The sequence below is a fragment of the Lontra canadensis genome, unplaced genomic scaffold, assembly GCF_010015895.1.
Source record: "Lontra canadensis isolate GAN:19392208 unplaced genomic scaffold, GSC_riverotter_1.0 scaffold35, whole genome shotgun sequence".
Lineage (NCBI taxonomy): Eukaryota > Metazoa > Chordata > Mammalia > Carnivora > Mustelidae > Lontra > Lontra canadensis.
In genome coordinates this window covers 14,441,979-14,467,083 of record NW_022631029.1, presented here as the reverse complement: position 1 = coordinate 14,467,083, position 25,105 = coordinate 14,441,979, and the positions used below count along the sequence as shown (strand labels likewise).

General features: G+C 43.3%; 1 protein-coding gene across 4 annotated transcripts in view; it reads left to right on the top strand.

Moving 5' to 3' along the window:
* ARHGEF3 (Rho guanine nucleotide exchange factor 3) overlaps window positions 1–25,105 on the top strand; it is a 318,215-nt gene that overhangs the window by 91,159 nt on the left and 201,951 nt on the right. For all 4 annotated transcript variants that reach the window (XM_032868351.1, XM_032868353.1, XM_032868352.1 and 1 more), the window contains one exon: window positions 20,580–20,646. In XM_032868351.1, coding sequence (XP_032724242.1) covers window positions 20,580–20,646 — 67 coding nt within the window. The remainder of the gene's footprint in view (window positions 1–20,579; window positions 20,647–25,105) is intronic.

Genomic DNA, 25,105 nt, shown 5'->3' with positions numbered 1-25,105 from the left:
ATCCACGGACGATATAGATCTGAATGCCAATGAGAGGAGTCACTGGAAAACATGTTATTTCCGTCCTGAATAAATGCCAAGTAGTATTAATTCTAGTTTCTTTAGTCAAGGGAAGGGAATGAAACATTCCCTCTCGGGATAATTTGTGTGTGCGTTTCCACACCCTCTCCTATACCATCCTGTTAGGGATGCAAAGTTCCTGTTGAGCTGTATTGTTTGGCTGGAGATGTCAAAAAAGTTCAGAAAAGTCTTGCAAATATTTATTGAACATCTATCATGTGCCAGGTGTCCAAGGGGTGGGACTAAAACATCAAAAAGACTGATGAAGGGGGCGCCTGGGTGGCTCAGTCCATTAAGCGTCCAACTCTTGATTTCAACTCAGGTCATGATCTCAGGGTCATGAGATCAAGCCCCATGTTGGGTTCTGTGCTCAGCAGGGAGTCTGCTTAAGATTCTCTCTCTCCCTCTCTGTCCCCCATTCCATGCTCGCTTGCTTGCTCTCTCAAATAAATCAATCAATCTTAAAAAAAACAAACAGATAAAGTGCTCACCATTAGGGAGCTCACGTTGTCATGACTTCAGTGGACTGGCCAATACCTAAGGTCCTTGTCAACTTAGATTTTCTACAGACATTGCTTCTGAGTAATCTTGAGACAAGCCCCTCTCAGCTCTGTCCCCAACTCCATTCACTTTATCCTATCAAGTCACCAGGGACCCCTGCTTTGCTGAGTTCAGTGGGCATTTCTCCATCTCCTATTTAATGATATGGTTGAGCACTGCCTGCCTGAAACACTCTCTTACCTGGCTTCTGGAACATTCCTCTCCCTTGTTTCTCCCCTCTCTGAAGTGGGGCTCCTCAGTCTCAAGGCTGATGCCTCTTGAATAGACCCTTCAGCTTCTTGTGTCCAGCTGCTCACTCTAATCTCCATTTAGAGATCCATACTAGTACAGATGCTCTGTCTGCTTTTGATTTTTGTCCCCCAGTCTGCTCCTCTCCGTGGGTTTTCTCCATCTTCCTGGCAGCTAAAATTCTTAGCGTGTCTTTTACTTCTTTCTAATGTCACCCTCCATATCCAAGCCACTCACAGATCCTGTTACCTTATCTTCAAAGATGTGCATAATTGTGCTACTGCTCACTACCACCGCCATCTTGGTCCACGTTCCTGCTGCCCCTCACCTGGGCTACTGCAGGCACTCCCTCACTACCTTCCTGCCCCTTGTCTTGCCCCTAGAGTGTTCTCCCCACAGCATTGAGAACAGTCCTTCTTCTCTGCTCAGAATCTTCCTGTGACTTCTCATTTCACTCACACTAAAACCTAAAACCTTGCAGTAGTCTGTAGGGCCCTTACCATGTGGTTTTTGCTCCCCACACTTCCCTGAGCCTCCATTTCCAGCTTGAAAATGGATGTGGTGAGACAGACTGCATAGGCTTGTTATAAGGAGTAAGTCAGTAATTCCTGTACAGTGCTCTGTGTCCTACCTGGCTCACACTGAGAGCTCAATAAATGTTAGCTCTAAATATTTGCTGAGTGTCTACTATGTGCCAGGCATCATTGTTGGCATAAGGGAGGCTGCCAAGTAAACCACAGTTCCGCTCTCTCAGAGCTCACATTAGGAGGTGATTAGTGCTGTAGAGAATGAAGCAGAGTAGGGGAGTAGGTGGTAGCAAGATTAGCTGCTCTTTGTGTGACCTGGACTCGCCGGTTTGTGATTTGGATTTGGTTTCAAGGTGGAAACTGAGGCTCCGGGAAGTTCTGTAAGTTGCCCAAGATCACTTGGTAGACCTGGACTTGAACGAGGGTCTTGGAGACAGCAGAGTCCGTGCTCTGGTCACCTCGTGTGGCTGCTGTCTCTCTTCGGTGGGTTTACTCTGTTTTAGAAATGTTCCCAGTGGCTGCCCAACACACAGAAATGTGAATGAGCAACCAATCGCCCCCTTGGGCTTGAAATATGCAAACGGACAAGAGCATGGGTGTATTTGTCATGACGGGATGGAATCTCTGAGTGTTCTGGTTTTAATCTCCTGGGGGCAGTTATGGCTTTTTGTAGGTACTTTCTCTTGGATGTGGAGACAGCGTGGGGACTATAGTGGGATTGGTAAGGTGAAAATCATATATAATGCACTTAAATGCCTTTGGGAAGGTGCCATCTTAGAGGCTGACCTGCCCTCATGACCAGGCTCCTTTCCCTCTGGTGCTGTTCATTTGAACAATTTCTAGCCAAGGAACTGTCTTGAATTTGAGGAACTTTTGTTCAGAAACTGCCTACCTAGGACCTAGTGAAGCCCGAGAGAGGCCTGGGAAAGAGGGAAAGCTGAGATGGATGCAGATCCACAGCCCTTGTCAGGCTTGCCTCAAGATCCATGCAGGAGCCATGCACGGCCAGTGCTCAGAGAGCCCAGGGGGTGACTTCAACTGTAGAAGCTGCTCTCCCTCTCTCAAGGGCATGTGGTCATATGCACATTCTTTCTGTGTGTATATAAGGCCACTCTGTGACACTGTGGCCACAGACCCACTGAGGGCAAGCCCCAAGCATTCATTCTCCAGCTACTGATTCAGGTCCTATTAAATGCAGGGAGTGCAGAGACGGCAGCAAACCCAGATCACATAGCTCACCTCCCAGAACTGGGCTAGTTTTTTTTTTTTTTTTAAAGATTTTATTTATTTTTCTGACAGGCAGAGACCACAAGTAGGCAGAGAGGCAGGCAGAGAGAGAGGAAGGGAAGCAGGCTCCCCACTGAGCAGAGAGCCTGACGCGGGGTTCAATCCCAGGACCCTGGGACTATGACCTGAGCCGAAGGCAGAGGCTTTAACCCACTGAACCACCCAGGCACCCCTGGGCTAGTTTTTAAAGTGCACCTGCTGCGCGTCAGGTGCTGCTAGGAGCCTTACATACATTAACTCACTTAATCCTCACAACAGCTCTGTGAGGGAATCCTGATATTACCTCCATTTTACAGATGGGGGACATAAGGAACAGAGTGGGTAATTCAGTTGTCCCAGGTCACACAGCTAGTGAATGGCAGATCTGGCTCCAAGCACCTGCCCTCCTTTTTTTTTTTTTTTTTTTTTTTTTTTTTTTTTTTTTTAAAGTAGGCTCCATGCCCAGCGTGGAGCCCAATGCAAGGCTTAAACTCATGACCCTGAGTTCAAGCCCTGAGCTGAGATCAAGAGGCAGATGCTTAACCGACTGAACCACCCAGGCTCCCCTAAGCACCTGAACTTTTCACCGCCGTTTCATGGCACTGCTTGGAAAACACTAGAATCTACCATTGAGAGTTCTTTTTCTGGAAGACAGCACTGATGAAGAGTTGTTCCAAAGATAAGAGCTTTGCAGGAAGCTCCCGGGTGAAAGAGGAGGGCAGCAGAATGCCTCATGAGGTGGGAGCAGAGGACGGACTGGGTGTTGCTGGGGAATCTCTGAGCACAGAGAACCCGGGCCTGGAGTGGAGAATGGGAGGAAGCAGAGAAAGCCAGAGTGTGGGAATTGTTATCACTGTTGAAGGATTCACATAAATATGTGTCTCCGAAACAGAGGCGTGTGGGGCGGATTTCTCACAAGTGCTGATAAAACTTCACATCTAAGCCATTTTTGTCCGTTCCCAAGCTGCACATGGGGCTTACTCTCCTGGCTTCTATTTACATGATTCCCGCTTCTGATGTAGTTAATGGTATTTTGTTTTGCATTATTATTTCATGAGGATTTTTTCCGTTAGATATGTATCTTTTATTTTGCCTGAAAATTACCTTTATTTTATCCTCACTATTTTAAAATTTTTTTAATTTTCAGAGCAGTGAAACATAGGGTGTTTCCCCCTTTTTAAAAAAGTTTTTCTTTAGGGTGCCTGGGTGGCTCAGTGGGTTAAAGGCTCTGCCTTCAGCTCAGGTCATGATCCCAGGGTCTTAGGATCAAGCCCCGCATCGGGCTCTCTGCTCAGTGGGGAGCCTGCTTCCTCCTCTCTCTCTCTGCCTGCCTCTCTGCCTGCTTGTGATCTCTGTCTGTCAAATGAACAAATAAAATCCTTAAAAAAAAAAGTTTTTCTTTAAATGCCAGTTAGTTAACATGCAGTGTCATACTAGTTTCAGGTGAGCAGGACGGTGGTTCATTACTTCCATACATCACCCAGGGCTCATCGGGACAAGTGCCCTTCTTCACCCTCACCTGCTTCACCCATCCCTCTGGTAACCAGCAGTTTGTTCTCTATTGTTAAGAGTCTGTTTCTTCCTTTGCCTCTCTTCCTCCACCCCCTTTCCTCATTTGTTTTGTTTCTTAAGTTCTACATATGAGTGAAAGTATATGGTGTTTGTCTTTCTCCGACTGACTTATTTCACTTAGCATGATACTCTCTAGCTCCACCCACGTTGCTGGAAATGGCAAAGTTTCAGTCTTTTTTATGGCTGAGTAATATTCCATTATATATATATGTCTCTACCACATCTTCTTTATCCATTCATCAGTTGATGGACCCTTGGGCTGTTTCCATACTTTGGCTATTGTCGATAATGCCGCTGTATACATCAGGGTGTATGTATCCCTTTGAACTAGTATTTTTGTATCTTTGGGTAAAGAGACATGAAAAGATGCTCAACATCACTGATCATCAGGGAAATGCAAATCAAAAGTACAATGAGATATCACCTCACACCTGTCAGAATGGCTAAAATCAACAGCACAACAGCTGTTGGTGAGGATGTAAAGAAAGGGAACCTCTTCTTTCACCATAGGGAATGCTGCCTGGCATGCTCCTGAGTCCATAAGGAGCTCTTACATAATCAGTGACCAAAACAGAACATCCCTTTATCTAAATGAGTAAATGACCTGAACAAACACTTCACAAAAGGTGTACCACAAATATAATCACTCATGGGTTGAAAATATCATTTCAATCTCACCTTTTTAGTTCATTCTGGAATGAGTTTGATTGGAGTAGTGCTGTGTTATTCAGGACGAGATCGTAGATATCCCATTATTTGGGATAATCTCTATTTGGGAAAAATGTCATTTGTTGCTCTATAGAAGTAAAGATGTGACCTGGAAATAATTTCCTGTATTTTTCCCAGAGACTACATCTCTAAAACCTTCAAGAAATATTTTTTTCTTCAGCATTTTTCTGAATTCAGATGGATATGGAAATCATTTTGGAGAGTGTCTTACTTTCCAAGAGGGTCTCAATTCATAAATTTTGGTTGGTCACTAACTGCTGAGACATAGAGCTGTGAATTTTCAAAGTCTGAGGCTCTTTGAAACTGCATGTGTTTATGTTTTAAAGATTTTATTTATTTGAGAGAGAGAGAATGAGTGATGGGGAGGGACAGAGGGGGAGAGAGAGGGAGAGAAGCAGACTCCCTGCTGAGCAGGAAGTCTGATGCAGGGCTTGATCTGAGGACCTGGAGATCATGATCCAAGCCAAAGGCAGATGCTTAACCCACTGAGCCACCCAGGTGTTCCCATGTTGTTTTTCTGTAATTGTGCTGTCCAGTATGATAGACACATGGCACATATTGCTACTGCCCTTGAAACATGGCTAGTGCCAATTAAGATTGATGTAAGAGTAAAATACTCGTTGGATTTAAAAAAAAAAGATATTTATTTATTTAAGAGAAAGACACGGGGCAGGGAGCAGGAGGGGGGAAGAGCAGAGGGGCAAAGAGAGAGAGAGAGAGAGAGAGAGAATCTTCAGCAGGCTCCGCACACAGTGCAGAGCCAGCTGCGGGGCTCAGTGTCATGACCTCAAGATCATGACCTGAGCTGAAATTGAGAGTCGGATGCTTAACTGACTGAGCCTTCCTGGCACACCAGTAAGATACTCATTGGATTTTGAAGATGTGAAAAAATGTAAAATATCTCTAAATATTTTTCTATTACATGTTGAACTGATAATAATATCTGGATATATTACACTAAATAAACTTTATTATTAAAACTAAACTTACCTGTTTCTGTTTACCATTTTTTAAAAAAGATTTTATTTATTTATTTGACAGAGATCAAAAGTAGGAGGAGAGGCAGGCAGAGAGAGGGGAAAGTAGGCTCCCCGCTGAGCAGGGAGCCTGATGAGGGGCTCGATCCCAGGACCCTGAGATCATGACCTGAACCGAAGGCAGAGGCTTAACCCACTGAACCACCCAGGCGCCCCTCTGTTTAACATTTTAATGTGACTAATAGAAAGTTTAAAATTACATACGCAGCTCACATGCTATTTCCACTGGACAAGTATTGTTCTAGAAAACAAGTGATGGAGGGATGAAAAGTGGGAAAAAGAAGTCTGCACGGACTCTTCTGACTTTTGTCCCTTCAGAAATTGCCCCGTAAGAGAGGCTTCTGTGGATCTGGAGGTTGGCAGTAGCCTCCCTGCCGACCTCTGCCTTCATTCAGGACCCTGCAGCAATCTTCTCTCCCCTCTAGTCAGAGGGATCTTTCTAAAGACAGAGCTCATGTCATGCCCCACTCTCTAGCTTCCGTGGACCTCCCTCAGCCCATGGCCAGCCCCTCAGCCCAAGCCTTTAAGCTCAGGTTGCGTCTTCAGCCTCATCTCATGCCTCTCTGCTTCCCCCCATCCAATCTGTCAGGGCCTTTCAGTAAACATCATGATTTTCAGTGCACAATACTTTGCCATAGTAAGGATTTAAAAATACATAATGTAAAAGATGCTGTCCACATCTCTACTTACCACCCCCCACCGCGGCTACACATATAATCAGTCACTGTCAACAGCTGGTCACGTGCCCTTCCAGGGCCCTTACTCGGCGTACACAGCTGATTCTGTACGTGCATGTGTGTGTATGTGAGTGTGCACGCACATGAGCTTGTTTGTGTAAACATAAATCAGTTTATGTGTTGTCTTGCTTCTTTTTTCATACAGTGTATTTTATGGTCCTTGCTGCTGAGGGCATTATCTTTAATGGACGCCTTAGTATTTTATTCTGTGGCTGTGCCATCATTTATTCATTTGTTTATTATTACTAATGACAAACGATTTCACCCATATAACAAAATACAGGCTATTACAACATTCATCTCTGTACCTGACACTTAGATTTAACAAACATCATTTTGTCCTGTGGGCTTCGGAGTTTTTATGTGAATAAGTAGAACATTTCAGGTAGAGATGAAGCCTCATGTGGGTCCCACTCCAGTTCCTTTTCCCTCTCAGAAGGAATCACTTTACTGCAATTGATAGAACCTTTTCATCTGTGGTCTTACTACGTGGTCTTACTACATATACATGCGGCTGTCAGCAACAGAGTGTTACCTTGTGAGATTCTAAATAGTATTATGTCATATATCATGCATATCTCCTGCAACTTGGATTTCCTTTCTCCTTTTTTTTTTGTGAGATTTTTCATGAATATATGGTCCTACGTGGTCTTCCACTGCAAAGAATGAATATAGCTCAATTTAAGATGTCCTTTAGTGATAGATGTTTAAGTCATTAAGATGTTTAAAGATTTTATTTATTTATTTGACAGACAGAAATCACAAGCAGGCAGAGAGGCAGACAGAGAGAGAGGAAGGGAAGCAGACTCCCTGCTGAGCAGAGAGCCTAATGCGGGGCTCGATCCCAGGACCCTGAGATCATGACCTGAGCTGAAGGCGGCTTAACCCACTGAGCCACCCAGGCGCCCCAAGTCATTAAGATGTTTAAGATGTTAGGTTTATCTTCCAGTTTTTCCAACATGCCATCTCTCTTTTGCATCTTAACTCTTGACTCTTAACTTTTAGCCATCAGTTTGGCCAGTTTTGTCTATTTTGGTAATCTTTGCAAAGATCAGCCTTTTACCTCCTGCCTTTTTAGCTTGCTTTTCCTGTGGCCTGGCCTGTTGCTCCCTGTCTTATCACCTACTTGAGGCCCTCATCTCTGTCAGGTCACAGGAGGGCCTCATTTCCTCTGGGACATCCTTCTGACTCCTCAAATGACTGAGCCCCTTTGGCACTCCCTCCTACCACTTTATTTATTTATTTATTTTTAAGACTTAAGATGTCCTCTCTCTCTCTATCTCTGTCACACACACATTGTCCTTGTGTAAGCTTCATGAAAGCAGACACTGGAGGTGTTTTCATTAATGTAATGTAACTGGATCTCTAATGACTGGTACTGTGTCTGCAAGTGTTCTATAATATTGGAGACAAACTGGTGTATGAGCCCCTATGATGGGGTACAGCCCCCCTCTCCAAAGGATGCAGGCTCTCTTTCAGGGTGCCCTCTCTACAGGATTATTACTGAGGACCCAACCAGTGCTGAGTGCTTGTACCAGTTGGCTATTTCTGAGGTTCTGGGATCCTTTTCCCCCACAGTGTATCAGGACATAAGGAGTGGGGGTGGCAGCCATAGCAGGAGGGAATGAAGCTGAGTGTGGCCCTGTGGACTATGGAAACGTGTTTCTGGGTGGTGCCTTGGTGCTTTTGTGTAAGTGACGAGCCAGAGGGAGGAGCTTTCTCTTCAGCAAACTACCTCTTCACTGTGAACTTCTCCACAAAGTATTGTGTCTTCACTGGGCTAAACACCTGTCAGTCCATCCTCAATTTGGTACTACATACAGAACTAAGAAGACATTTACCTAAAAGAGACTGTCATGGCCTTAAGTGGTCCAAACAGATTAAAATACCTGGCACAGGTGGTACCATATTCTGTGTTAATTTTTCTTATAATATGTAGCCTTTTGGCTTTCTTAGTAATTGTCTTCATGGATAGGGAGAAGTAAAACAAAAGAAATAAAAGGTAAGTTTTGTTAGCAAGATGGCCTGAATTGAGAATTAAGACATTACAGTATTTAAAACAAACAAAATGCTGGCAAAGATGGTACTCTTTGGAAGTGAAACAGGGTGGGGGGCAGGAAATGGGACAGGGAATGGAGGGGATCACTTTTCATGGTTACTTTGTGTTCATATTTGTGGTCACATTGTTGTCTAACACAAATAGGGCAATTTGAAGCCTTTGTTTTATTTTACTTCTGTTTTATCCATTGTATAAGAATTAGTGTGGATTTCACTGGCTACCCAACATGAGCCATACCAATGATATTGATAAGTAACATTCCTTCTTGCTGGGTTAAAGAAGGAGTCTTCAAGATACTCCTTCTCATGATGAGTTGTCAGAAGGTCAGTAGTAACCTAACGCTACGTCACAATGCCCACGTCATTCACCTCACTGCCTCTTATCACCTAGGCATTTTATCATCTCACATCATCGCAAGAAGGGTGATACAGTACAATAAGATATTTGAGAAAGGCCACATTCATGTAACTTTTATTACTACATATAGTTATAATTCTTTTTTTCTCTAGAGAGAGTGGGGTGGGGGGCAGTGGGAGGGAGAGAGAATCTTAAGCAGGCTCCATGCTGGGTGTGGCTGCCTGTGGCTCAATCCATGACCTTGAGATCATGACCTGGACTGAAATCCAAAGTCGTTCATTCAACCAACTGAGCCACTTGGGTGCCCCTCTTATAATTCTGTCTTATTAGGAGTCATTGTTGTCATCCCCTTACTATGCCCCATTCATAATAGGTACATATGTGTAGGAGAAAACATAGCATGTATGGGGTTCAGTCATATCTGATGATTCAGGCATCCACCAGGCATCTTCAAACATACCCTTTTTAAAATTTATTTTAAAAAATTTTTTAAAGATATTATTTATTTATTTGACAGGCAGAGATCACAAGTAGGAAGAGAGGCAGGCAGAGAGAGAGGAGGGAGCAGGCTCCCCGTGGAGCAGAGAGCCCCATGTGGGGCTCGATCCCAGGACCCTGGGATCATGACCTGAGCCGAAGGCAGAGGCTTTAACCCACTGAGCCACCCGGGCGCCACGATTTTTAAAAATTTTTATATTTTTATTTTTATTTTTAAAAAATTATTTTTATTAACATATAATGTATTATTTGCCCCAAGGGTACAGGTCTGTGAATCATCAGTCTTACACAATTCACAGCACTCACCATAGCACATACCCTCCCCAATGTCCATAACCCAACCACCCTATCCCTACCCCCCCTACCCCTCAGCAACCCTCAGTTTATTTCCTGAGATTAAGAGTCTCTTATGGTTTGTCTCCCTCCCGATTCCATCTTGTTTCATTATTTCCTTCCCGACCCCTCAGCCTCCCTGCCCTGCTTCTCAAATTCCTCTTTTCAGAGAGATCATATAATTGCCTTTCTCTGATTGACTTATTTCGCTAAGCATAATACCCTCTAGTTCCATCCACATCATTGCAAATGGCAAGATTTCATTTCCTTTGATGGCTGCATAGTATTCCATTGTATATATATACCACATCTTTCTCCTTTCATCTGTTGATAGACATCTAGTTTCTTTCCGTAGTTTGGCTATTGTGGACATTGCTGCTATAAACATTTGGGTGCATGTGCCCCTTCAGAGCACTACATTTGTATCTTTAAGGTAAATACCTAGTAGTATGATTGCTGGGTTTTAGGGTAGCTCTATTTTCAACTTTTTGAGGAAACTCCATGCTCTTTTCCAGAGTGGCTGCACCAGCTTGCATTCCCACCAACAGTGTAGGAGGGTTCTGCTTTCTCCGTATCCTCGCCAACACTGGTCATTTCCTGACTTGTTAATTTTAGCCATTCTGAGGTGTGAGGTGTGTATCTCGTTGTGGTTTTGATTTGTATTTCTCTGATGCTGAGTGATGTGGAGCACTTTTTCATGTGTCTGTTGGGCATCTGGATGTCTTCCTTGCAGGAATGTCTGTTCATGTCTTCTGCCCATTTCTTGATTGGAATATTTGTTCTTTGGGTGTTGAGTCTGATAAGTTCTTTATAGATTTTGGACACTAGCCCTTTATCTGATATGTCATTTGTGAATATCTTCTCCCATTCTGTCAGTTGTCTTTTGGTTTTGTTGGCTGTTTTCTTTGCAGTGCAAAAGCTTTTGATCTTGATAAAGTCCCAATACTTCATTTTTGCCCTTGCTTGCCTTGCCTTTGGCGATGTTTCTAGGAAGAAGTTGCTGCGGCTGAGGTCGAAGAGGTTGCTGCCTGTGTTCTCCTCAAGGATTTTGATGGATTCCTGTCTCACATTAAGGTCTTTCATCCATTTTGAGTCTATTTTTGTGTGTGGTATAAGGAAGTGGTCCAGTTTCATTCTGCATGTGGCTGTCCAATTTTCCCAACATGATTTGTTGAAGAGATTGCTTTTTTCCATTGCACATTCTTTCCTGCTTTGTTGAAGATTACTAGACCGTAGAGTTGAGGTTCTATTTCTGGGCTCTCTATTCTCTTCCATTGATCTATGTGTCTGTTTTTGTGCCAGTACCATACTGTCTTGATGATTAGAGCTTGAAGTCTGGAATTATGATGCCACCAACTTTGGCTTTTTTTTTTTCAACATTCCTTTGGCTGCTTGAGGTCTTTTCTAAAATTTTTTAAAAGATTTAATTAATTAATTAATTATTTGTCAAAGAGAGAAAGAGAATGCGCACAAGCAGGCAGAGGCTGAGAGAGAAGCAGGCTCCCTGCCGAGCAAGGAGCCTGATGCGGGACTCGATCCCAGGACCCTGGGATCATGACCTGAGCCAAAGGCAGAGGCTTTAACCCACTGAGCCACCCAGGTGCCCCAAGAGTTTGACTTCTTCTTTGATGATTCGGATGACTTTTATTTCTTTTTTTGTCTGATTGCCAAGGCTAGGATGTCTAGTACTATGTTGAATAGCAGTGGTGCTAGTGGTGGACATCCCTGCCATGTTCCTGACATTGGTGGAAAAGCTCTCAGTTTTTCCCCATTGAGAATGATATTTGCTATGGGTTTTTCATAGATGGCTTTAATGATATTGAGGTATGTACCCTCTATCCCTACACTTTGAAGAGTTTCGATCATGAAAGGATGCTTTTTCAGCATCTATTGAGAGTACCATATGGTTCTTGGTCTTTCTTTTATTAATGTATTGTATCACATTGATTGATTTGCAGATGTTGATCCAACCTTGCAGCCCAGGAATAAATCCCACTTGGTCCTGGTGAATAATCCTTTTAATGTACTGTTGGATCCTGTTGGTTAGTATTTTGGTGAGAATTTTCGCATACATGTTCATCAAGGATATTGGTCTGTAATTCTCTCTTTTGATGGGGTCTTTGTCTGGTTTTGGGATCAAGGTAATGTTGGCCTCATAAAATGAGTTTGGAAGTTCTCCTTCCATCTCTGTTTATTAGAACAGTTTCAGGAGAATAGGTATTAATTCTTCTTTAAATGTTTGGTAGAATTCCCCTGGGAATCCATCTGGCCCTGGCCTCTTGTTTGTTGGGAGATCTTTGAGATTGCTTCAATCTCCTTACTGGTTATGGTCTGTTCAGGTTTTCTATTTCTTCCTGGTTCAGCTTTGGTAGTTTATATGTCTCAAAGAATGCATCCATTTCTTCCATATTGTCAAATTTGCTGGTGTATAGTTGCTCATAATATGTTCCTATAATTGTTTGTATTTCTCTGGTGTTGGTTGCAATCTCTCCTCTTTCATTCATGATTTTATTTTATTTTAAAGATTTTATTTATTTATTTATTTATTTTTTACAAAGAAAGAGAGAGATCACATGTAGGCAGAAAAGCAGGCAGAGAGAGGGGGGGGAAGAAGGCTACCTGCTGAGCAAAGAGCCTGATGCAGGGCTTGAACCCAGGACCCTGAGATCATGACCTGAGCCGAAGGCAGAGGCTTAACCCACTGAACCACCCAGGCGCCCCCATTCATGATTTTATTAATTTGGGTCCTTTCTCTTTTCTTTTTGATAAGTCTGGCCAGGAGTTTATCAATCTTGTTAATTCTTGAAAAAATGAGCTCCTCGTTTCGTTGGTTTGTTCTACTGTTTTTTTGTTGTTGTTGTTGTTTCTATTTCACTGATTTCTGCTCTGATCTTTATTATTTCTCTTCTGCTGGGTTTATGTTTTCTTTGCTGTTCTTTCTCCAGCTCCTTTAGGTGTAGGGTTAGGTTGTGTGCTTGAGACCTTTCTTGTTTCTTGAGAAAGGCTTGTATTGCTATACACTTTCCTCTCAGGACTGCCTTTGCTGTGTCCCAAAGATTTGAACAGTTGTGTTTTCATTTTCATTTGTTTCCATGAATTTTTTTTTCAATTTTTCTTTAATTTCCTGGTTGACCCATTCATTCTTTAGTAGGATGCTCTTTAGCCTCCATGTATTTGGGTTCTTTCCAACTTTCCTCTTGTGATTGAGTTCTAGCTTCAGAGCATTGTGGTCTGAAAATATGCAGGGAATGATCCCAATCTTTTGGTACCAGTTGAGACCTGATTTGTGACCCAGGATGTGATCTATTCTGGAGAATGTTCCATGTGCGCTAGAGAAGAATGTGTATTCTGTTGCTTTGGAATGTAATGTTCTGAATATATCGGTGATGTCCATATGGTCCAGTATGTCATTTAAAGCCTTTATTTCCTTGTTGATCTTCTGCTTAGATGATCTGTCCATTTCAGTGAGAGGGGGGTGTTAAAGTCCCCTACTATTATTGTATTATTGTCAATGTGTTTCTTTGATTTTGTTATTAATTGGCTTATATAATTGGCTGCTCCCATGTTAGGGACATAGATATTTAAAATTGTTTGATCTTCTTGTTGGGCAGACCCTTTAAGTATGGTGTCCTTCCTCATCTCTTATTATAGTCTTTGGCTTAAAATCTAATTTATCTGATATAAGGATTGCCACCCCAGTTTTCTTTCGATGTCCATTAGCATGGTAAATTGTTTTCCACCCCTCACTTTAAATCTGGAAATGTCTTTGGGTCTAAAATAATTTTCTTGTAGACAGCATATTGATGGGTCTTGTGTGTTTTTTTTTTTTTTTTTTTTTTTTTTTAATCAATTCTGATACCCTGTGTCTTTTGTTTGGGGCATTTAGCCCATTTACAGTCAGAGTGACTATTGAAAGATACGAATTCAGTGCCACTGTATGGCCTGTAAGGTGATTGTTACTGTACATTGTCTCTGTTCCTTTCTGGTCTACTACTATTAGGCTCTCTCTTTGCTTAAAGGACCCCTTTCAATATTTCCTGTAGGGCTTGTTTGGTGTTTGCAAATTCTTTTAATTTCTGTTTGTCCTGGAAGCCTTCTATCTCTCCTTCTATTTTCAATGACAGCCTGGCTGGATATAGTATTCTTAGCTGCATATTTTTCTCGTTTAGTACTCTGAATATACCATGCCAGTTCTTTCTGGCTTGCCAGGTCTCTGTGGATAAGTCTGCTGCCAATCTAATATTTCTACCATTGTATGTTACAGAGTTCTTGTCCTGAGCTGCTTTCAGGATTTTCTCTTTGTCACTAAGACTTGTAAGTTTTACTGTTAGATGATGAGTGTGGCCCTATTTTTATTGATTTTAAGGGGGCTTCTCTGTGCCTTCTGGGTTTTGATGCTTGTTCCCTTTGCCATATTAGGGAACTTCCCTACTATAATTTGCTCCAATATACCTTCTGCCCCTCTCTCTTTCTTCTTCTGGGATTCCAGTTATTCTAATATTGTTTCATCTTAGGGCATCACTTATCTCTCGAATTCTCCCCTCGTAGTCCAGTAGTTATTTGTCTCTCTTTTGCTCAGCTTCTTTATTCTGTCATTTGGTCTTCTATATCACTTGTTCTCTCTTCTGCCTCATTCATCCTAGCATAAGAGCCTCCATTTTTAATTGTACCTCATTAATAGCTTTTTTGTTTTAAACTCGGTTAGATTTTAGTTCTTTTATTTCTCCAGAAAGGGATTTTATTTCTTCAGAAAGGGATTCTCTAATATCTTCCATGCCTTTTTTGAGCCCAGCTAGCACCTTGATAATCATCATCGTGAAGTCTAGTTCTGACATATTACCATGTCTGTATTGATTAGGTCCCTAGGCGTTGATACTGCCTCTTGTTCTTTTTTTTTTTTGTGAGTTTTTCCACCTTGTCATTTTATCCAGATAAGAATATATGAATGAGAGAATAAAATACTAAAAGGGTGGCAACAACCCCAGAAAAATATACGCTATACGCTAACGAAATCAGAAGAGACCCAAAACTGGGGGAGAAGAAAGAGGGGAAAAAAATAAAAAAGTTTAAAAAAATTAAAATATATATATTAGACTGGTGAATAGAACAGGACCACCCACTTGATTTTGGGTGTACTCTGATCTCTTAGAAGGAACTACCTCCCAAAATTTTAAAGAAAGAAAAACATATATATACAAAAATAAGGATAAACACAATGAAGGGATGGAATATGACTGTAAAGATGGAAATTTTTAAAAAGATTCTAAAAAAGGAATTGAGAAGATAAGTTGGTTGGAAAAAGGGAAAAAAAGAGAGGAGAGAATGTAATCAGGCTGGAGACTAGAACAAAGCCATGTGCTAGATTTAGGGTATATTTTGATCTATTGGAGAAACTGTATCCCAAAATTTTAAAGAAAAAAATCCTATATGTATACAAAAAATAAGGTCAAATACAATGAAGGGATAAAATATGACTATAACAATGAAAATTTAAAAAGATTTTTTAAAAAAAAGGTATTATTAAGATAAAATAGTTTTAAAAAATGTTAAAAGAAGAAAGAGGAAAAGTTAAAAAAATAGAATAAGAAAAATTTTTAAAAAATAACTTGAAAGACTGAGGGATCATGGAAAAAAGCCATGAATTCTATGTGTTGCTTTCCCTTAGCTCTGGAGTTCTGCAGTTCTTACTGAATAGTGAACTTGGTCTTGGGTGCATATTCTTGCTGATCTTCTGGGGGAGGGGCTTGTTGCAGTGATTCTCAAATGTCTTTGCCCGAGGTGGAATTGCACTACCCTTGCCCAGCTAAGTAATCTGCTCAGGTTTGCTGTCAGGAGATTTGGTCCCTGAGTGCTTTCCATAGAGCTCTGGAGAACAGGAATGAAAATGGCACCTCCCATTCTCCAGCCAGAGGAGCCAAGAGCTTGGGACCCCACTCTTCAGTGCACCCTTGGAGAAAAGCAGTCAATCCCCTCCCATCTCCCTGGTCTCTGGCCGTCCTCTGAGCTCACCCAGCCTGTGACCAAGTGTTTCTGTCTCTGGATCTTGGCCCTGTTTGGAGTCTCCAAACACAGCAGATTCCTGCTGTGTGCTCCCATGCCTCTCCTCATGGAGGAGGAAGGAGGGGGTCTCCCCGGATCTGCTGCCTGTAGGGTCCCTGGCCCTGGATCACGGTTTAAGGTAACCCTGAGCTGAGAGCTCATTCCTTGGCTATCTCCGTGGTCAGCTTCCTAGCTCTGATACCTGTGAGTTCTGCTACACTCAGACACCCCTGGTTTTTCTGTGACCCCATAGGTCCTGAGACCACACTGTCACTGCTAGAGCTCCACCCCCACTTAGCCTCTGGAGCGGTGTCCCTTAGTGGAGCAGACTTCTAAAAGTTCTGATTTTGTGCTCCACTGCTCCACTGCTTGCCGGAGCCAGCCCCTCACTGCATGGTCTATCTTCCTGTTGCTCCGCATGTCCCACCTTCCAGAAAGTGGTCAATTTTCTGTTCCTAGAATTGCTGCTCTTCTTCTGTTCTATCTCCTGTTGAGTTTCTAGGTGTTTGGAACGATTTGATAACTATCTAGCAGAACTCCTGGGGCCTAATGCTATTTTAGTCTGCTACTCTTCCATCTTGCTTCCTCCCAAATGTTCCCTTTTTTAAAGCAAGTTCTGCATCCAAGGTGGAGCTGGAACTCACAACCCATAGATCAAGAGTCACATGCTCCACCTACTGAGCCATCCAAGTGCCCCTGAAACAACCTTTCATGCAGAAGAGGAGACTACTGTAATAGCTAATTTGAGCATCTAGCAAGTGCCAGATTCTCTGCCATTTTCTATAGTAAATTCAACTTTGTGAAGAGAGGTTATTATCCCCATTTTACAGATGAGAAAATGGAGGTTCAGAGGATGTAGAGAGTAGGTAGCCTGGTGGGAGTCCCCCAGCAAGAAAGAGAGGGAGCCACTCTTAGAGCCCCAAGTTGGTCCTGCCCCAGACACGAGGCTCTTAGCCCCACATAAAGCATGGGCAGCAGATGCTTCTGAAACCCATACTCTTAGGAGCTGCTCTGGAAATGGTCACTAAGTCTCTTCCCAGGGTGGTGGGAAAAAGTTGTATTTGTTTTCCTGTGGTGGGAAATACTCTGTTCTGTTGCTAACCCCGAGGCCTGTTGCTACTGAGCTTGTTCTGTGTGAGTCCAGCCACCCACACACCTGAATTTGAGATCATTCCCTAAATGCATCTTGAATCCTGAGTTTTTGATTCTCTCGTGGGCATTTCTCCATGTCTACCATAAGCTCTCTGGAGGAGGGAATGTTTATAACTTTTCTTCCCAACCTTTCCTGTGGATTATAGCTTCTTTCCAGGCAAGAAGCTCTCCGTCCTGTCTCGGTGGCTTCTCTCCCACTGCATGCTCACCCCTGGCTTCCCTTGGGTTCCTCCGTGGAAGTGGGTGGTTACTGGTCAGCGTTGTCCTCCTGACACCTGCAGGATAGGCTGTGCTTCTTAACCACGCATGTGTGGGCAGGATGTGTGCTCCAGGAAGGATTGGGGAGGGGGAGGGACAGGGGGAATGAGAGAGGGAGACATGCAGACTTCCTCCTGAGCAGGGAGCCCGACACAGGCCAGAATCCCAGGACCTTGAGATTATGACCTGAGCTGAAATCAACAGTCAGACACTTAACTGACAACCACCCAGCTACCCTTCCTGAAGCAGTCCTTTAAAGCCACCTGGGTGTTAGTGTTTGGCTGGGGAGAAGGAGGATATTAGTAGGAGACTCTTATGATGCCAGATTAGACTGTTAAAGGGGTCCCAGCTAATGTGAATGATCAGGAAGCCTGACTGGTGATGGAATACAAGGGTTGCGGGGAGCCTACAATTAGGGACAGTCCTTCTCTTGGTAGGTTACCTGGCAGTTTCCTTAGCCATGAGGGGTGTGTCCAAATTGCCTGAGAGGGCCCTGGATCAACAGATTTGCTCTGATCCCTTTTCTTTGCCTATGAAGCTTCTTAGTGTAAGGCCCTGCTAAGTTGGTGCCCTCCCCCAAGGGACCCCCAGGCCATATTCTTCCAAAAGCATACCGTGCCCTGTTTGGTGGGGTTTCTTTCTGTATGAGAAGGGCTACATCTTCTGAATCTGGAGGCAGACACATCTGGTTATGAATCCTAGCTTGGCCACCTATCAGCTGTGTGACTTTTGGCATGTGGCTTAGCCTCTCCGAGTCCTAGTTTATCCCATCTCTAAGGTGGTATAATGATAATATCCCCCGTTATACCGTAATATTATATGCCAATGTTATGGATACAAAGTTGTAGTATTTATTTAAAAGTGTCAAATGCTGGGGCACATGACTGGCTCTGTTGGTAGAGCCTGTGACTCTTGATCTTGAGGTCAAGCCCCACACTGGGCATAACACTTACTTTAAATAAATAAATAAGTAAATAAATAAATAAAAGCATTTAAAAAAATATTGCCATTCTAATGTATTATGTATTATAAATTTGTACGTATCTACTTATACATATATAAAATATTATGTGGCACCATTGTAACTACCTATACCTCATGTACTAGCAATATTCTGTAACATAACAACCCATCCTACTGTGAGACTTAAATTCTGTAGGCAGAGTGTTTAGCACGGTCCCAGGCTCATCATGTAACTTAATTGCTGTTAATTATTGTGATCATAATTTTCTGGGGACCACAACATATAAAACAAGGGCCCATTTACTCACAATATTCTGCTTGCTGTATGTGGTTGCTTTGGAAGCCATGAAGCTCATCAAATAATTAGGGAAGCCAAGCCCAATTATAACCCGGGAGAGGAGAGAATAGTATCTAGGGAGATGTTTGTTAAATCCTAAGTTGTTTTTTTTTTTTTTTCTCTCAAGGGGGAGATGCTTTTTTAGCAGAACTTAGACCAACATGTTACTTAATAGAGAAGTGTATTAAATTTAAATAACCACCCACGTGTTCTGTGTGTCTTGAGGTGTTAGTAGCCTGGGTTTTTACTGTCGTACATGTGGGTGAGGAGGAGGGTGAGGCAGAAGTGGGGCTGGATATAAAGATGCAGCTTTTGTTGAGTTCTCCCAGCTTTTCTGTGTCAGTCCTGTGCCCCTGGTGGAAGGCTGTACTTGGAGCCAGAATTTGGGAGGAGAGGAAGGGGCTCTGCGCTGACGTCTTTGAGAACTTAGCAGTGATAGACCTGGACTTAGAACCCTCATCCCATGTTGACTATGTACGTACTGGGTATCATTTCTCCCAGTTTTGCACAGAGGCAGTGTGAAAGCCCAAGAGATGAAGCCTCATGGCCAGGGTCACACAGCTGGTAAAACACCGTGGGATCTGAGATCAGACAGCTGAGATCAGAATTCTGATTTCACCTGTGTGCTGAAAGTTGCACTTAATATCCTTAGGTCTCCGTTTTCTTATCTACTAAATGGGTGCAATGATGAACCCTAGCTCAGGGTGTGAGAATCAATGAGATTAACTCTATAAAGTCTAGAGACCTGTTAGCTGCTGCCCTTACGATAATCCCCTTGCATTTTGCTTATTCATCTCTTTTGTATGGGAGAGCCAGCTAAGATTTTTGCTCGAGGCTGACTCAAGCCTGTGCAGTGGTCACTTCTGTCTGGCATCACTGCTGATTATGGCAGGGAAGTCGAAAGAACGGTGTGGCTATCTTGTGAAAAACCAACAACCTGGTCCTTTTTCCGTACGTCAGTGAACCAGAGGAACATCTGTGCCTTTTTGCACATCAGTGACTGAAGCCTCAGGGCAAGTCCAAGATGGACCATTCTCAGGAATGCTTTTCAGGGAGGTGGTACTTTAAGCAAACACGAGATTTGATTTCCATATTGACAGACACAACATTTTTGGGAGGAGTAATTTATTACTCCATAAAAACATTGTAAAAGGAGTCTCTGGAGGTCTGCTGGTAGGTTCAGCCTTGGATTCACTCTCCAGGGCAGAAGTAAAGTGTGTTGCTGGGGTGCCTAGAGCTGCCCAGCCCCGCTGCTGCTGCTGCTCTCCTTCCCGGTGCTGTTTATCCATGTCTGGGGCTGACCCCACCGGAGCCTGCCTCTGTCACCTGTAAGGATACCAACTCATGGGGTGAGGTTAATCGGTGAGGAAACCGGTCCTGGCTGGCAAGGCAGCGGCTCTGTGTCCTATGGACCGTCCTCCTAAATGTCCAGCTCAGGTGCGGCTTGCACCAGGGAGAGTTCCAGGCGCACCTGAAGCTGTAAACAAACACCAGCTGATGATGTCCATTTGGGAATTGCTTGTGTGTGAGAAATAAAGATCAAGATCGGGAGCTTGATCTGGCCCTTGCAACCTCATTGCAACCAGGTTGAATTTTAGATTCGATTTGATTTTTTTTAAGGAGGGGGCGCTTGACTATTTTTAAGGTACTCTGGAGCTCTTGCGCTGGGGGACTGGGAAGGAGTTCGGGGTGCATTTGGCTGCGAAGGCTTGTGGGGCTGTAGAAAAGGCCAGCTGCCTCATCAGCCTGGGCCATTTCTCCAGGCCTCTCTCTTTCTGATGAAACTACATTTGAAGTCAGTGATTTCCTCTGAGTGTCGAACCCATGCGTGACGAGCATATTGTCTTGTCTTTTCTCCTCTTCTAGGCCTAGGCGGCAGCAGCAAAACAACTTCCCCATGTTCCCCTCCCCTAAAGCCTGGAATTTCAGAGGGGTAAGTGTTTTCCCCGGGCGTGGTCCCGCAGCTGTACACCCTTTTCTGTCTGCTCTAGAGACTGGGGCTGTTGGGGTTGGCTCTACTAACTGGTCTTTGCCAAAAAAGCTGTGTTTTAGCACTTGGAGAAATCACTTTTGTATCAGTGGTTGTGGCTTAGTTAGGAAATGTAAGTGGCTCAATTATAAGCACCCGCCGATGTTCGTTTGCCCTGTAGGTCTAGAGCTTCTGGAAGCATCTGGTGAAGAAGCCAAGTCAGAGTAGGGGAGGGGGAGGCATTGTGCCTGTTTTCTTGGGAACCTGGAGGGACCCAGTGCACAGCGAAGAAAAAAGAAATCGGAAATGTACCATCTGTTAATATGTAGATTTACGACTTCATGGGGAGCTTTGTTTTCCAGAAGGAGAAGTCTGTAAGCTCTAAACAGATTTTTAAGGGAAATCATAAAAATCTCCCAATCATAAAACCATAGACCCTTAGAATTGTATAGTCAGATCTAATCTCCTCTTGATGCAAAGTTTTCTTTCTTAACATAATAATATTAATAGTAATAATAACAATAGTAATAAAGTGTATGGAAGCCCTGACATGTGCTAAAATGAATCCCAGCTCTGATCTTAGGAAAAAGACTGTTGCGTGTGTAAAGAACGTTAAGAGCTCTGTTTCACCACCAGACTTTGCCTGAATTGTTCCTTCTGCCTAGAACAGAGCCCTTTCTGTCCAGCACTGTACTCCTGTCCTGTCCACACTCCTGTCCACACTGCAACTGGCCCACCCACTTCCCATCCCTCAGGTTGAAGGGATGTGGACACACTGTCCACACTCCTATCCTGTCCAGCACTGCACTCCTATCCTGTCCACACTCCTGTCTACACTGCAACTGGCCCACCCATTTCATCCCTTAGGTTTAAGCCTTGACATCGCCTGCGGTGGGGAAGCCTTCTGAGCTCAGCCACCTCCTATGGACCCCTGCACTTCCTTCTCATTATTGGGATAAGATAGTGCCCATGGAAATGTAAGATTAGAAGCTCCAAGCATCTGGTGTGTAGAGACCTTGTCATTCTCTCTTGCTCAGTGTTGGATCCCTGGGCCTTGTACCTACATACTTAATCAATTTGTTGAATGAATAAATCTTTCACATCCATCAGACACAAAGTCCACCTGAAGCCGTGTTTCAAGCTCACTTCTTTGGTCTTTTCAGCACTGTTTTTTCTAGTTGAGTTCCTCTTTAGTCTCCTACATAGATCTTAGTCATTTTCCCCAAGTGTGTTATTAAAAATAAATATAGAACATGGCTCTGTTTTCACTACGTTTACAATATGCTTTTCACTGAGTACAAAGAGAAGTGTACCTCTTAAATAGATGGGCATGTCTTATGGAATGTAAGTCGTGTGTCTCCTAAGCTGTTTATGGTTTTACGGATAAGATCCCCATTCCTCTGAGTGGGTTCAGTAGGATGATCATAACCATTAGGTGGGAAAAACCTTGTGTGGTCAAATAAACTTGAGGCACACTGAGAGCACCTAATTAAGTATGTTCACCGCTGCAAGACTTCTTAGAGTCTTTGATGTGTTGCTGCGCTTGGAGACTATGTTAAGGTGAGTTGATGGCATTGGTGGCATTTCCCGTAGTCATTGCTCATTAATCCTTGTTGACAAGATAGTTTGTACACACTTTGGAATAGTTGACATTTATTGTCAATTTTGAGCTGTAGAGAAATTAGACCTCCTATGAACAAGTGGACCTTTTGGGGAAGACATTTATTTTCTCTCTGTCTCTGACCTCCCCTCAGGATACCCTACCCTTCCTTCTGCTTCAGCATTGGTCACTAGCCAACTCTTGTGGTACATCTAGGGTGACCAGCCACCCAAGTTTGCCAGCCATTGTCCTGGTTTTAGCACTGGAAGTCCCAGGCAAGCTGGGACAATTATTTACCATACCTATAGCTATAAGACCTCTCCAACTGTTTTCCCTTCAAAAATGTTTTGTGAATTTTTGAGCACAACTCTGTTTATAGAAATTGCTGCTCAAAAGAACCTTTAGGTACATCCTTGGCTTAAGTGACCCTTTGATAGCTTCATCCCTGCATGGTAACCTTTGAAATTAGGGAATCATTGCAGAAGAACAAACAAACTGTCCCTGGCTAATTGCAACCAAATAGGGGACAAAATCTCATGCATTGTTGATTTCAGCTTCCTAGCTCCCCTCAAATTCTTAGCCAGCTCATAAGGTGGTGTTTTTTTGTTTTCTTTTTTTTTTTTTTTTTTGGTCCCAAATAGTTGAAATTGTTGGAGTGAGTAGAGTCTGTTAGGTGGTTAGGTCAGCTGTGGTGTTTATATTGGTCCTTTGTCCTTGCTTTGATTTATTCTGGCCCATGGGGCTTATTGGTAAAGTTAGACAAACTGACATCAAGATATGCCCGAGGGAGATGGTCTGAGGCTTGATCAGTTGCCGGATTGGCCAAACTGATCTCTCCATGTCTTTTGGAGCATAATCCTCCCTGACACAGAGAGGGTAGGAGGGAACACTACCAAGTGGAAATACCCTTACTCCCAGCCAGGCCATGCTTTGTAACCATCATTATGGTAATTGGAACTGAAGAACAAGAAGGACCCAGAATGCCAGGATGAGGACATTTGAGGCATTATCTAGCTAACACATTTTCTGTAATGAAATGTGACTCCCAGGCCTGTTAGATTGAGCTGTACATGCTGTCCTAGGGCAGGGCATGCTTTTTGTGAATGCTTTATTTTCTTCTTTATTGAGAAAGAAAGGTTTTAGAATCTGTCCATTAGTAAATTTCCCTTATTTATATATGTGGCAGAGGAAACCATTAAAAGTGTTCATAATTCCATTCCTCTTTGGCATGTAAAAAATAAAGACCCTATGTTAGTTCACTTATATTCTGGGCATTGATGGATTTTGGGGGTGGGGTGAGTAGAAGTGGTTGGAGAAGATGGATGGTAAAAGGTGAGAGGACAAGGAACCACATCACTCTAGAGAAGAAGCCAAGAGGGAGACTTCTTGTCTTCAAACCAGAAACATTCACTGCAGATCTGCATTACTCCTCAAGGCATTAGGAGTAGGCTTTGTGGTTTTCCTTTTTTCGGGGGGCTACAGTTTTTGGCTGTGCAGAGGTTTAGGAAGAGCTGGTGACCCATGGATGACATTCTTTCTACCTACCAAGTGATTTAGCCCTTTATAGGAGTTGTCCTTATTAAGTGCAGGTTGTGTCTCTTGATTCCTATCCTTGCTGAAGCAGACAGAGGCCCTTGGAGGTACCAACCTGACTCCCCCACCTTCCTGAACAAGAGGTCAGGTCATGCCCATCTCTCACCAGACCCATGAGTGCTGTGCATATGCTCACAGAAAGAAACCAAGAGGAGGTTTGGTAGGGGTGCTTATGGTAGGAACATTGTGAGTAAAACCAGAGCAGAATGACAGTTATAAGAAGGTGGGACCCTGCAGTACTGTTGCTAAGTGCTTCCGTCAGGTGCTTACTGCACATCTGGTCCCCATCTGGTCAGGACAGTGCTGAGCTCAGAATTTCCACCCTTCCTTGTGTAAATATTTACTACAGCTCCTCCTTTTAGGTGAGAGAGAAAGAGTGACAGACTCAAGGAGGAAACTCACTCTAGAAGTATGGAAATCTTAGGAACAAATCTCCTACCATTGCCTACCAATTAACTAGGAAATACTTAGCAAGCCCTACTGCTCCATTACAAGGCATTGTTTAGGTGTTAGAACTGACGTTTCCATTAAATAGCAACCAAATTTCATGACTGTTGTTTGTCTTGTCTCTTTCTCCAGTGCCTGGTCTTTACTTTTGCCCAGGCCATTTGGGGAGAAATTTCTAGACTCTGAAGCTTTGGGCATTATAGCCCCAACCTTTTAATTTCCAGATGTGGAAAATAAAACCTAATATATTTGTCATGACTCTTGATTGCAAGTAATAGAAGCTCACTTAAAGGTAGTGCAATTGGAAAGGGAAATTAATTGGCTCATGAGCCTAAGGGACACTGAGGTGTGGGTAGGCTTCAGGTACAACAGTATCCAGGGATATTCCCTCTCAGCTTTGTTGCTCTTGGGGTATTGGTTTTATCCTGCATACTACATTTGAACTCTTTTGGAGGGAAAGGATGACCAGAAACAACAGCTCATTCCCAAAGGAAGGACAAGCTTTTGATTCTAGGGTCCACATATGAAATCCTAGTGAACGACTCGAACTGCCTTGGTTTGGGTCACATAGCTACATCTTGACTGATCACTGTCACCAAGAAGACAGACAAGCCTTGGTCATGTGTTCCCTCTGAGAGAGATAGACAGACGGGGTTTTGTCAGGACAGCGCCATGAGAGCCACCTGAGGTAGGGAAGGGTCATTGGCTCCAAGGAAGAGTTTGGTACTCTTACCAAATCTCTCCTGGTCTTTCCCAGGAGGTCAGAGCTAGAACCTGGTTTTC